General features: G+C 44.4%; 1 protein-coding gene across 1 annotated transcript; it reads right to left on the bottom strand.

Annotated features, from left to right (window-relative positions):
- On the bottom strand, window positions 1-14,545 carry LOC112464359 (R3H domain-containing protein 1-like). Its single transcript, XM_025031304.1, has 17 exons — window positions 12,950-14,545; window positions 10,962-11,156; window positions 9,662-9,951; window positions 9,086-9,362; window positions 8,587-9,006; window positions 7,444-8,044; window positions 7,144-7,319; window positions 6,306-6,997; window positions 5,898-6,254; window positions 5,270-5,455; window positions 5,038-5,191; window positions 4,758-4,948; window positions 4,501-4,674; window positions 4,262-4,424; window positions 4,009-4,189; window positions 3,812-3,915; window positions 1-2,683 (listed from the first exon to the last, which is right to left on the bottom strand). Exons 2-17 carry the CDS (start codon window positions 10,975-10,977, stop codon window positions 2,640-2,642), a joined length of 4,026 nt encoding a protein of 1,341 aa, XP_024887072.1. The 5' UTR covers window positions 10,978-11,156; window positions 12,950-14,545; the 3' UTR covers window positions 1-2,639.
- Window positions 14,546-14,815: the final 270 nt, after the last annotated feature.

The raw sequence follows: 14,815 nt of genomic DNA, 5'->3' as shown, positions 1-14,815 counted from the left end.
TTTTTTTTTCTTTAACTCACTACGACGACATTAGGTACAGTTTAATACTATGGTTGTGCGCCCATCTCTTTACGAATCGAAGTGCGTCTTGGTGCCTACATCTTTTTACATCCGCTCGAGTCTCTCGTCTTTTTTTTCTCTTTTCAGCCTATAACAAGATTAAAACTTTTGTCACATTTTCTCACGAAGAAAAAGTAGCGGTCACACGTTTCGCGTTTAACGGCTAAATAACATTTATATCGCATGCTCTTTCTCGCATTATTTGAAACGTCATAAAGAGATAGGCACACCTTCACCTACGTTTCTGAAGTACAATCACCGTAAGCGAAGCTTCTGGATGGATTCCACTTGGTTTTCTTTGTGTGTCGCGGAGCAACGCGGGCATCCCTCGCGATCGCGATCTACACTACGAGGTAACGATTAACGATCGATTGCTACTTTTTCTTTTGGCGACTACTCTACTTGTTTTTGCGAGAGTGCGTAATAGTCTAGTCGCGCGAGACCAGCCCGCGCCGCTCCGCCTAGTTTTTCACAGACGGAGACGTTATTAATTACCGCGACCGCGTGTCACCATCACCTCCTACCGGTATAGTACATATACATATATATCGCGTATGTCTCTATTTCGTTGGAACGAGTGTGCGAGAAAAATAACATCTGTCGTGTGATATATATCTATATATATGTATGTATATATGTACGTAAATACATCTGGAGCTTGTGATTTTATATATATATTATTAAATGTTAATGACATAAATTTATACAATTTATGTATATATATATATATTTATATATAAAATATCACATATGCAACAGATGTAGGTACTCTATGTACAACATACGTACATATAAGCACACATATGACACACACGCATACACTCATACACACATTCACACACATGCACACGTGCGCGCGCGAAAATAATAAAGAGATTTTTCCGCGAAATTCATGAAGCGTGCTCGCATACTGGAAGACAAATCATAGTGATACAAAAGAACAACTTAACTTATTCCGAACTTTCGAGACTGAAGAATGATTACAAAACAGACGAAATCGCCGACAGTGATCCGTGATCGGTGTCAAACGCAAGAGAAATTATCTGTTATCGCAAAAGTAAGAGTACGGTAGTTTCGGACCTTCTTTCTCTGCAAGTACAAAGCGCGGATGGTGAATTCAGAGGCTGTGATGGCTTCACGCTACTTAACTACTGCTTCAAACTAGACATAAAGATTATGTACTGAATACGTTTACATATTTATAGTCAATGACACCACACTTAACCGTGAATTGTGACTGATTAGAGACATAACTAGTTGAACATCGTAGAATGTCGCGAAAGTGTAAAATGTTAGATTTCGTATCTTTTCGGGGTGATTATCATTTTGTTTTCCCTTGCAAAGTCGATACATGTATAGCGTTTTGTAAAACACAATAAAAATTTTCAAGATACAAGAAAATGAGTGAGAGTGAGAGTGAGAAAGAGAGAGAGAGAGAGAGAGAGAGAGAGAGAGAAAGAGAGAGTATACGCTTGTAGAAATTATATGTAAACGTTTTTGCGAAGAGTGTAAGAAGTTCTCGTTATTCACGTACAATAAATACGTGTTAGAGGAAAGCGTAAGGGCTGGCATCGTCAACGCGCGGCCAACTTTTAGAATTTTCATAGATATTACGCTGAGGTAGCAGACAACTCGTTCAAAAAATGGACTCGGAATGGGCAGCGACGTTAACGCAACATTCGTTGACCGATGCGATGGCAGCGAGTGTATCAAAATTAGCGGATAAGATAGACAATGGAACGTCCTTTTTGGATCGCCACTAACGCTATGCCGAAAGACTCGCGCGCCTTGTAAACGTACTCAGTAAAAGTTTACTCTTTCTTTTTTTTTTTTTCGTTTTTCCCCGCACATTAGTTTAATCGTCATACATGTTCTCCCGGCGGTCGGAAATCACCGCGGCGACCACCTCGAGAAATTCGTGTGTTTATTTGACCTTAACAATAATACTCCTTAAAAGTAAATCTCACATTCATATAGTATCTGTAAAACCGCAGTTAAAATATCTTCAAGTATTACATATGTATATGTATGTATATACACACACATACACACATATGCATATATATACACACACACTACAATAATATTGTAATAGTAATTAAAATTTTGTCCAGTAACTCTCTCTATTCGGTGCACCACTGATCCGCTCGTTTCTTACGTCTGGGCACATACTCGTGACCACGGTTTGTCTTTCTTCTCCTCGTCTCGCGCTCTTGCATTGTCATGGTGATTCAGTTGTACTGTGAATTCAGTGCGATTGAAAGTCTCTCGAGTAAAGGTTAAATTTCATCTTTTGCGTTATCCCCTGCTTTCCTCCGAAAAAAACAACCAATTCGCATAACAGTATGCTAGTCTTTTTCTCACTTTGAGAAAATGTACGTGCACGCGTGTATTCTTCTAATAACGTCTCTCTTGCTTCTCTTTAAATAGATATTCAGGGTAATAATTAATATGGCATGTTAGGAATACGTGTCTCTCTGAACAGTAAAGTAAGCTGCCAATCTCGATTGCTGTTCATAATCGAAACTGTGACTCGCATTATTAGCGATGTTATCCAGTTATCCTGCCGATCCGTTTGCTCAAAATACCTGATTCCGACGGGTGATGGTCACCTTCACCGTTCCTGGAAAGAAACGTCATCTCTGAGGACGGAATAGAAGTCATTATTCCCCCCCGACATGTAATACGAGTGAGTTAGTCTGAAGCAAATAAATGGATGTCATTAAGGCAAAGAATATATAGATATGTCAACTGTAATTGATTAAAAGAAGCTTCATACATAAAAGCAAAATATGTTTCCTAAGAAAGAATGATTCATACAACGAATTGCAGCCACGCGTGGTCATAGTTGACGTGAAAAAGAGTGAGAACAACAATGTGTTCCCCAACATCAACTTGACGAAGTCGATTAAATGATATTATCTGTATCTTGTCAATTCGAGTGCGATAAGCATGAAAAATGTATGGTAGGTGTAATGTAAAAAAAGTTAGAAAAAAGTGCGCAAAGAACACATTCAGTGTCATCATCATGACGAAATGTCTACAAGGAAACATTTCAGAACCGTTTCTTCTCAATTTTCGAGTGGACAACATCGAGAAATATGCATTTTTATAAAAGTGAAAGAATTAACATCGTTATGCGAAAACAGTTTTGAACGTTTCCTTATCAGTCAAGAATATTATCCCGTGCGCCTTACTGTTTAAGCGTACGGTGCAACAATAAAATACATGTGCAATGAAAAGATATCTTTCCTACTTTCTTCCGTAAGAAAGCTTTTAGCTTTTAGTTTTTCGCACAACCTTTAAACGAATTTATATTCATGGCAAAACGTTAACCGTAACAATAAGAGCTCTAGAGGACCGTAATTGGCTCGAGAGACAGTCACTTATAAATCTATGGAAGTAGGAATCACTTTCCAGCACGTTATCATAAAAAACCGAAAAAACGACAAATACCAATAAAGATGAATCAACGCACGTGAAGAAGCCTCTATCGTACAAAGAAGACACTGTGTTCTGTGTAGTATTTTATACTTAAGTTCTGTACCTTATATCATACTGTCTTCCACAGGTTTCGCTTTTAAAGGAAGACAAGAATGTGTCAAAATCGTGTTTATACTTTATTTACTTCGTAAGCAAAATGAAAGCAGAAAATAACTAAATCTTAAGCAACGTACTGAGCGCGAACATCGAATTTCTCTCTCTCCCTCTCTCGCTCTTTCTCTCTATGCTTGTTGCCAACTTTTCATACCTTCTCTGATGTCTTTGGGTACGTTTGATGAGAGCGATGACATGGAAGGTGCCTGATAGAAATTGGGTCGTGCGCCGCTCGGTGGCAAAGATGTTACTTTGGACCTGAAATCAATTGTACAAGCGTATAAATTCACCGAGAAACAGAAAATAATGTTTATCAAGAACACACAGAAATCACGAAAGATCCAAGATTACCTCTGTTTGCGAATTTTCTGATTTCTACCATCGAAGGAAGTCGGCGTACCGGCCCCCGAGGTGTTAGACGAAGGCGGCCTGTACGGCCGCGGGCAACCTTGAACAACAGGCGGTGATGATATTGGTGCATACTGCAACCGGGGGTTGGGTGGTACGCCTGGATGCATCAATCTCATGTCCCCTGCAGCGTTTAACGATATTTCAACGATCGTTTAAAATACGATTTAACATACGCTGCATTTATAAGTATCACCTTGCACGATATGGACACCCTGATACATTGGCAGTGGGTAACGTGGTTGAGATTGTGCGCTTCGATCCCCGCTCCCACCTCCAAAGAACTCGTGCGCTGGAGTTGGAGACCGACTAGCTCTTTGGGAGTTACCTGGCGTTGTCGCCCGCACGCTGGGAACGACCTATTTAAAAAAAAACATTTTCTGTTATCCCGTAACATAACAAGTAGTCGACGGGTCGTTACTATCGCATTCTCACAGGAACGTTTTGTCTGAAGACGAGATTGGAAACCAGCGTGGGCGTCATGTATGCGCTAGGCGGCGCCGGAGACGTGCCGTTGTGGGTGACCTGGTGTCCGAACGCTCCACCAGTCACCATTGTTGGAGCTGCGTAGCTGTTCGAGTTGACGTACATCAACGGCATACCAGGTATCTATTAATTACATCATATACAATACATTAGCTTTTTAATATTATATAATTTTATGCATTGAGTAATAATAGATTAACAATTACCTGACTAGACGTCGGCGTGTTCGGTGGCGTGGGTACTCTGTACATCACAGGCGGCGGTTGCATCGCTGGCTGCCCCGGCGGATAGTACGTAGGAACCATTTGGACCGGAGGTTGATACGTATAGTCGCCAGGCGTCGGAGTCACTGCCGGCACCGAATTGAAAGGTACCGGGTAACTGCCGACGTAATTAGCTGAAACATGCAACGTTAATTATTGACAGATATATCGCAGAGAGAAACAAAGAGATGGTAATATAACGTTCGCGTTCGATACAACGTACAACTTGCTTGGCTCGGAGGAGTCATCGTTTGCGCGTTGAACGAGTAATTCGTTGGAAACCTTTGCTGCTGATGTAGCTGCTGCCTGTCCCCCGGATTCTGACCGACGGAGAGTGCCGTTCCAGGAGGAGGCACGAAGTACATGGTCTGTTGGGGCTAAAAGGAGTCATTTTTCAGAAACGTACAAACGACAATCGGAGAGTGCGAACCGCGTAATATGTTCTTCTTTCGTACCGGTATTTGATTCGGCGGCGGCTGCCAATAATTCGGCTGTATCGACTGCACGTTCTGCACAGTCTGATTCGCGGAGGGCGGCGGTGGCGGATACGTGGAATGCGGAGGCGTGGGGTGGCTGTCCCCACTACCACGCTGATCGTAAATGTTCATCCCCAAGAAATATCCGGACAACTCGGCCATATCCTAAACATCGGTTACATTATTATAATTGAATTATTTGAGAAGCGACTATATATGACACTTTTTACAAGTTTATTTAATTGTACGATTGTTTATATCATGATGAATCACTTGCACAGATAATTATTAAATTAGATAGATTAATTAAATTAGATTATTAAATTCGTTAGTCGGAGGTAGAGAAGCACTTGAATAGATATAAAATCTAATTTGATGAAACATGTGAATAGATATAAAATCTAATTTGATGAAACATGAGATTTTATTAAATTAAAACAGATTAGGTAAAATAAAGTGAGATAAAGTTAAGTTTGCGTATTAAGGTAGCACGTTTGATGTTTATCTGTTACCTTTGGCTGGCGAGTTTAACTTATTTTGATATGTTCACATTCTCGGTCAATTTAACATTATTACAAGAGAGTTCTCACTTCCCCGATACACTTACCCCTGACTGTGGTATTGGTCCTTGGTGCATAGGTACCGCGTAATTAGTGTAGACCTGATTCTGGTTGAAGACAACGTCCCCCTGACCACCGTTTTGCATGCTCGCTTGACCCTGAGTCGGATGAGGCGCCATCATCACAGTCGGTTGCCCCATGGGGGGCGGATAGACACCCTGATTATACGGTTCTGAGGTAGGTACGTAGGTCGCGTACGGTTGTTGAGCTGTTTGGTTAGTATGACTAAACATCGGTAGTGTCGGTGACGATTTGACTAGACTTTGCTGCTGCGGCTGCGTCTGCTGCTGTTGCTGCGGCTGCGATTGCTGTTGCTGCACTTGCTGTTGCTGCGCTTGCTGTTGCTGCGCTTGCTGTTGCTGCGCTTGCTGTTGATGCGCTTGCTGTTGATGCGCTTGCTGTTGCTGCGCTTGCTGTTGATGCGCTTGCTGTTGATGCGCTTGCTGCTGTTGCGGAATGGGTAGATTTTGCGGGGCAGAAGTAGGAGGTGGAGGTGGTGGCGGTGGCGGCGGAGTGAATGGCAGGCTCGGCGATGTCGCTGTGTTCGTTACTTGGGCCCCGGAAGTCGCCCCCGTGACGTTGATCCTCGATTGTGGCGATCTCTGTTTTCTGCCGTCGTTTTTGTAGTTGCCATTCGTCGTTCTGGACGGCTCGGAAGGCAATTCCGTGTGTTGGTGCTGATGCTGATGATGATGATGATGATGATGCTGCTTGTTAGCTGCGGATAGCGTCGCGCTGCTATTCTCGTTCTCCATAGTGAAGAATTTTGGCGGATTGTCCGGGTCGTAGCGGTAAATCGTGCCATCCGGATTCGTATATGGCTGATTGGTCTGCGGGTTTATTATTATGCTACCAGGTGGGACGCTGGACAAACTGGTGACTGCCCACATGACCGTTTGGCCGCCGCCCGACTCCGGCGAGATTAAATCCTGACTAGATACTTGAGTATGGCTGCACGTCATGGGGGCCGGCACGGGGGAGGGTGACAGAGATGGTGATATCGTTGCATCGCTGCGCTGACTCTGCGATTTGTAGCCACTGCTCGAGCGGCTCGGGCTCAAGCGTGAACACATACTCGCCCCCGAATCTACGACACATTTTCAACGTGATATTAGGATAAAGAGAGCAAAGGCACAATGATGCAGCAAAATATTGCTATACAACATACTGCATTAAAATCTTTTCATTGTGATTTTAATCACAACATCGTGTGGAATTACGAATAATAACTACCTTGCTTCATGAGGCGAGCTCCCGCGCTATGTGTGGACGTGACACTGTCCCCCCTCGACAGCATGCTTTTGGTGTATCCACCGAAACTGAATGACTTAGAAACGGACGGGCGCAACACCGCGCCGCGGAACGAATCCCTTCCGTCAAAAGATTCGCCCTTCAGTAATCGATTTGGCCTGCAGATGCATAAATAAACTGTATTCTAAGGCAATGATAGTATCGGCGGAGCAATATATTCGATTAATATTTTATAATTATTGTCACGCGCGGTAATCATTAGAAGATCCAGATGCGATTTACCTGACTAGGTGATCCGGGTGTAGCAAGCGAAATCTTGCCGAGGCATCCGAGCTTTCCGTCGAGGACCACGGCCAAGATGTGACTTCGCTGCTCTCGCCGCTGCTGTCCTTGAATATCCTCCGTCTTGCGCGCTCGTATTCCTCCTCCCGCTCTTCGAAGCTCTTGCTGCGCCGGCAGCAATCGCCCGACAGTCTGTCAGGCGATTTGAAATTGAAGCTATCCTCGAACGAGCTCGAATCCCGTTTCAGGATGCTTCTTCGCGGCTCCTCCGATAGAATCAGATCGTCCCTGATGTGCTCCTTGAAGCGAGTGTCCGGTATTCGCATGTTCTTCGTCCGCGTGACAATGACGCTCAGACCCGACTGATCCACGTTGTGCTCCATCCCGAAGTAAGCTGCCACTCGATGCACTAGCATCCTGTTGTACGACGACATGTTCGGGAACTTGTGAGAGACCTTCTGTCGATCCTTCGCGAACTCGATTAAATCCTTCTCAATCTTCAGCAACACTGTGCGATCTTTCTGATTGCGATTTATAGTCTCCGCAATAAACTGCTCGAGATCTATCCCGGTGCTGTCCGTGTACAGCTCCGTGCTACTATCTGTAAAGATAGAACTTGGTATAACAGACTGTGATATAAGAATCGAAAACAGAATTTCACGCGCGATTGTTTAGGAATGTAGGATATCTCGATAAGAAAACAGTTGTCTGTCGAGCAAGAGATCCGGGTTCGATTCCCGGTCCCACACAATCCCGAATATTTAAATAAAATTATTTCACTGTTATATTCCTTCACAAATTGAAGATTACAATTTTCAAAAATATAAACAGGCCAAGGTTATTTGAGTTTGGAGATTATTGACACATATTGAAGAAAAATCTGTGAAGGAGAGGAAGGATTAGAGTCAATTACGAAAAATTTCTAATGGAGAAAAAACATTGAAATATCAGATTCAACTGGAATATCACCATCATTATGAGGTTGAAAAAGATATTTAAGACAACGAATTATGAAAATTATTACTTTATATATTGAGACATACTAAATCTTTCATGGATTCCGATCAATACGTGTACTGTAAGCTTGTATAATGAAAATGGATTAAGGAAAAAGGTGAAGAGCGCATTGTTTGAGCAACGTACCGCGCGAGAGACATGGTGACGCGCTGTCGTAACTGCCCTGAGACGAATTCTGATGTCTCAGCTTGTGCCTAGATCCGGGCCTGCTAACTGACAGCGTGTTGCCGCATTGTGCCGAACACTGATTGTTACAGATGTTCAACGTGTTCGGCCTTCGTTGCTCGGATCTATGCTGATTATTCTGACCGCACGGAGCAAGATTGGTGCTCTTTGGCGAATGTTGCAACGCTTGGCCGGATCTGGTGGGTGATATCGGAGTCTGTAGTAGACCTGGCCGTTCATTCTGATTGTTCTTCACACAGTTATTGCATTTCTCAATGATATTCGCGCTAGCGAATTTGGAGCGATGGTTCTCCAATTTATTGCTATTGGTCGGAGAAGTGATGCTCTTTGGTGAGTGTACCTGAGAGGGACTAGATTGACCTGCGCGGCAAAGTCTCAGGGTTAAAATTTTTTTACCTTTGAAGCACAGCGGAGGGAGAAAAGGGAAAATTGCGCTTACCATTTCGCGACGGTGTCCGACAGGTCGGCGAGGTCGCTGTGTTGCGCATTTGCTTGGGAGGTTGAGCGGAACAAAGATTGCTGTTGTACATGGACTCGTTATTGTTGAGCTTGGCACCGGTGGAGTTGGGCGAGAGGCTACAAACGATCTTCTTCTCGCCATCCGCCGATTGCGGACTGTGCGGCGACGGTGGACCGTTGCCGTGCGGTTCCCGCGGTGGGGACGTCGATTCTCTCATGGCATGGCTTCTGACTAACAGCTTCAGTTTCGTGTTCGTCTGCAACATCAAGAATCCTTTACGCACGTTCGACGCGTCGTCGTAATATCGATTCGTCGATGTAGCACTTTCAATTCGCGTTTACAATTCGATATTCACATTACAGACGTATAAATAAAAAGAAAATAAATATATTTTTCTATGTTAACTTATACGAAACATTTATAAGAACATCAACTTCAACATCTGCATATCTTCTAAACGATCGCTAGCTTGACACGACTCCTTCCAAATGTACCTTGAAGTTTCTAACGAGGGCGAGCGAAATGAGGAGGGACAATGAGTAATGGAACACATACCCGATTGCGAAAGTTCTTGCTTTCAGTGTCCGATTTGTCGGGCGGCGGGCAGAGTGACGCCGGACGGTGGAGCGAGTTCGGTGCGGGGGTGCTGCCGACGTTGGGGTTGGCATTCCCGTCTATCATATCCGACTCCGAGGCGTCCTGGTGAGGTGCACCACCACCGGAGCCACTTACGGCGAGGCCTTGCCTGGAGGACGGCAGTGAGGGCATTCCTCCTCGCACCACCACCGTGGGACTCTCAGGTCGGTCCTGCGACCTGCTTCCTTTATACACCACTATGCTCGGTACTGGAATCATCAAGCGCACGTAAATCGCGATTACATTGCTCTCCCGTCCCAGTCCCAATTTTCTTGGCCGATTTGGAAACGATCTACTCTCAACAAAAATGTCAAGCCATTGCTAAAAGCTAGAAGAAGGCTAGATTGCCTTTTCAATCTTTCGATTTTTTTTTAAATCGCACACTGTTAAATTCGTAATGTTAAATTATATTTAATTTGAGTCATTTTAAACTATTCTTATAGGTCGTCATTACTCCTACTTAACATGTCGTTAATTTAACTAAAATAATGTTAATTTAATTAAACCAGTGAAGCTAAAATAATACTGTTTTATGTTAAAATAATAAATTTCGACATACATGATAGTTAAAAATAACAAAATGTTATTTAACTCAAAGTACTGATTTTAAATTTCATTCTTCAATATTTAACAGTACAGCACATTTGTGGCTGAGCTTTAAATTAAAATTTGATTATGAAAGAAAACGCGAAACTAATTAAAAAATACAATTACGTCATTCATTTTTTTTTCATACTTAATTGCTGATCATAAAATTATAGATGCTTGGTGCATTTTTGCTGAGAAAAAATCGATTTCAAGTCGATCGAAGAATTTGCAGTGAAAGAAACATCCGATTGTTCCGACAGGTCAATACGTTTTACTTATCGCTTCTTCGTATTTTATGATCTAATATATAATTCTCTATATTAATGGTTTTAAATAAAAAAGTGCAGAATAAGCAATTTGTAATCGTCGTTCGAGCGCGTAACTAGAAGCAGTTTAATTAAGAGCTGCAGGTGATATTTCTACAGCAGAATTTATCAATCTCTAGCATTAATGAACGATGAGATTCCTCTCATTTCCGACGTGCTCTCACGCGACCCTACCGTCCCGTCCCTTCCCAGTATAAACGTATGTGTACGTGTGAACCGTTTTCCGCGATGTCGGACGCGGAAATAAAGCAAGACGAAAGACTCTCCGCGAGAATGTCGAGGACACTTGTGAAAGAGACACTTACTCTCCAGGCGAGCCATGTGTTAAATGTAGTCATGGGGTTACAGTGCAGTACACCCTGCAACTGGTGGGGGTTTCAACATACACACGCGCGGGTGCGACTAGCAGTTAGTATGTGAATCTTTCGGGTGGCGTGCAGCACGAGGGGCTGATACTAGGTGCCAGATCACTGCACGTCCACCTTCCGACATCGTATATTCTGTAAGCAGACACAACAACGCTCGTAACGCTCTCATTGCGGACAACGTAAACGTTCGCTCAAATTTAATAATTTTTGTCCATAATTTGAATATTAAACTTCGCCTCTATCCCTCTTCGGGATACAAAGAAGAAAATGAGCGCGCGCGAGGAATAAATTCGTACCGCGCGAGCTTAATCATTCTTTCAATCGGTCACTCTTATTCGATTCGCAGAATCTAATCTGGGATATCTGCTCAACCTTGAAAACCAATTCCCTGGAATTCTCCGATCCTTCAGACATTTTTCGTTAAAATTTTCAGTTAAATACTTATACGTATTTTATCCGAAAGGGATAAAGGTGCCCGGTTCTTCTTTTCTATTTGTAAAATCATGAGGAAAAAATTACTCGAGGCATCTCGGATCTGAGAAAGTATTAAAAAGGGCGGAAGAACACTCATAAAATAGGCATAAAACTTTCAAGAAGTCTAATAAAAAAAAAGTAAGACCGTGAACAAAGAAAAATATTAACACTTAAATATTAAAGGGATCGGTTAAAACAAACTTATCTCACGACACAAAACTTACGTAGTGCTTTCGCGTTGAAAAATGTAGTTCTCCTACTCGCGAAACAAAAACAAGTTTTCGCGAGGACCGTTCCGATAAAAAAGTTTCCCGAGAATTCCAGATTTTTTCCAGGTGGCAAATGTCCCCCGTTAATATATCGCGCGGATGCGATAGCGACGCCGTGTATTTTTACAATTTATCGCACAAATCTTCCGAAGGTAGTCACGCCATTGTTAAATAATTTCGTTACTGCTACGACAATTGTTACCTGTTGAAAGAATAAATGGGCAAAATTTTGCGATTATTACGTAGGAATCTACAGAGGAGAGAACGGTTTGTTATTTAGATAGAAGAGAAGTGTCACGTTGTCGTCGTATCTCTTTATGCAAAGAGATAATTATTACGTAGCAAAGGTATAAACGTTGAGCTATGAATCACGAGCTTCTATAGGTCAGCGTTACACCATGAGTCATTTATTCGCGCGACGTTATTGGATTATTAAATAATGGAGCCGCTTCCATAATGATGCGCGTATGGCAATACACGCGGCAGATAGAAAAATATTCATCGGTGGGTTATAAGTTATTACGCATCATTATCGTGCGTAACGCGATGTTATTACGGAAGCAGCTTTACCCGTGACGTTTAATCGCGTTACGAAGTTAACTGTCCCGTGAAATAAACAAATGTCACATCGGGGATAATTAGCGCTAGTTAATGCACGATGTTTTCCCCCTCCCACCCGCGCGTTTCTAGAATTAATAACCCGACCGTGTGGGTGGATGCTTCAATATCTGGCAAATTGCCTCGGATTGCCGATGTAATAGCTGTGTAAATAACGTGATAAATATTTCGCGCATGAACAAAATGAGCGTGTTTTGCACGAGTGATAACGCAGGCATCGGCATGCTCTCGCAGTTGTTAACCATCACACAGAATATTATTCATCGCTCTCTCTCCATTAGGTAACGTCTAATTCGCGCGATCTAATCACCGTGCGGGGGCCATTATATCGCCGATTACAGCTAGCAGAGATTACGATCGTTCTTTACGTAGCCGACGAAATCTCCGTTAGCTGCATAATTAAAGCTCACGGGAAAACGACGCGTAGCGAGACTCGACAAAAATGCTGATTGCAACGAAAAGGCGGAAAGCGGATAATTATCGATCTCGCGATTCGCATACATGAGGCAAGCCAGGCGACTAAGAATAACTCTCTCTCTCTTTCTCTCTTTCGGTCCAACGAACCTCCAGTTAAATTCGGCAGTCTCCATAGCGGCTAATTGCGAAAGCGCACGTATCATCGCGTTAAATTTAAACCGGAAATGCGACTGCGGCGTTCCGCGGTGCTCGTGCCACTCTTCCTCCACGCTTCTGCCGCATTCCTCCTCGCGACGCGGATAAATTTATCCTCCATTCTCGGCGACGACGCGCCGATCACGAGCCGCTTTCGATCGCCATCGATCAGCCGCGGCTCGCATCTTTCCTCAGTGCTCTCTTTCTTTCTCTCTCACTCTCTCTCTCTCTTCCTCTAGTTTTACTTTTTCTCTATGTCTTTTTAATCGACGAAACAACGTCCCGTTCGTACTCAATGACTATTGATCGCCATGCACATCGCTCATCCGTTCCCGCTTCCTCCCATCGGTCGTTTTCATTCAGCTCAACTTTTACTTGTTCCCCCCTGGTCGCATCACATCGATCGACTCGATTCTTAGTGTTTACCAGCGCGACTGGCTCGCGTATTCCTCGTAATTCTCTTCTTCTTCTCCGATACCAATGTTATCTCGAGTGCCTGAAGTGATTTCGCGGGGTACGATCGACCGTCCGCGTGCGTTTTAGCGATCCGAAAGTTGTTCGTCGATCTGTAGAGCGCGAAGATCCACGGATGATAGATTTTTCCTTTCTCAGTCTCTTTTCATCGGTTGTCCGGCTGTTATCGCCTGAAATACCCCCGAGTCTCGCTCGTAAAAGCGACCGCGAGATATCGTCGTCGGAACGACCTCCGCCGCGAGCGGGAAGTATGATGATCACTGGAAAAGGCCCACCAGAGACGTGGTACGTCGATGATGGCTCCGTTATGGCAAGAAACGCGTCGGTCGTCTCGGGATCACGGCCGACCATCCAATTTCCCGTTCCAGTCCGTGGCGATCTGGTTGTCTCCAACGATATTAAACAACGGCTTTACTCCGGGCGTGAGATTAATTAACCAGAAACTATCGTCGATCGGATTAAACCAGAACTACTATCGAGGCAAACCTAAGAGAATAACTCCAGATTATCACAATATTCAGATCTCCTTATCGTTGATCGTCGGGACATCGCGGAATGTTCAAACCGAACAGAAAGGGTTTACGGTCGGCAACGAGCTCCGGATAACCGCGATCGCGCTACTCGACGGATCGATCGGCGATCCCGGGTTCGGACCCGATCCGAGCGGAAATGCGGGCTACCGCCGCGACCTTCCGGCCGCGATTCTCGCCGTCCGCGGGTCGAGGAGGGCACGTTTTGGCAAGACCTCGCGGCGTCTCGAAAATAGCAGAACGCTTCTCTCTCTCTCTCTTTCTTTCTCTCACCCTTCCTTCCCTCTCGTTCCTTCCGCGCGCGTTCCTTGTGCGCGCGGGAGATCTGGTGCCGTCGCACGTTTCTCTTCCGTGTGTCGTGCTCGTGTTTCCGCGGAATTCACGAACGGAAGCGCGATCCCCCTTCAAGCAAGACAGAAACGGACGACGGAGGTGCGAGTGACGGAAAACGGAAGGTGCAAACGAGCGACGCCGACAAGAGGAGAGAACCTGGATCAGCTGCAAGCTCTGCCGAGCTTGTAACGTCGCGTCGCTGCGGCACCGCTTTGCGCGAGAGACTGAGAGAGAGGCGCGCGCGACGCGCGGCTCACCCGGGTCGAGAGAGAGCGGCGAGGGGGTAGCTGGCACTTCGGAGGGAACGAGAGCGTCGAGAAGCCAACGAGAGAGAGAAAGAGAGAGAGAGGGAAAGAGAAGGAGAGGAGCAGACGGAGCGAGTCGGTAGCGCGAGAGAGACAGAAAGAGAGAGAGGCAAAATCCTTACGAGAGCGATGGAGACAGAGGATCTCGATGAGCGATGAGGGGATGAAGACGGAGA

This window comes from Temnothorax curvispinosus, unplaced genomic scaffold, assembly GCF_003070985.1.
Source record: "Temnothorax curvispinosus isolate PA1 unplaced genomic scaffold, ASM307098v1 QBEX01014151.1, whole genome shotgun sequence".
NCBI lineage: Eukaryota > Metazoa > Arthropoda > Insecta > Hymenoptera > Formicidae > Temnothorax > Temnothorax curvispinosus.
The sequence above is the reverse complement of the archived record's forward strand: the minus strand, read 5'-3'. Positions and strand labels throughout refer to the sequence as shown.

Bases quoted from the DNA above. Each gene is read 5' to 3' on its own strand.
- LOC112464359 (XM_025031304.1), bottom strand. The intron at 6,998-7,143 runs GTAGTTATTATT...AATGTGTCGTAG, and splicing joins AGCTCGCCTCATGAAGCAAG to ATTCGGGGGCGAGTATGTGT. The intron at 5,456-5,897 runs GTAAGTGTATCG...ACCGATGTTTAG, and splicing joins GACCAATACCACAGTCAGGG to GATATGGCCGAGTTGTCCGG.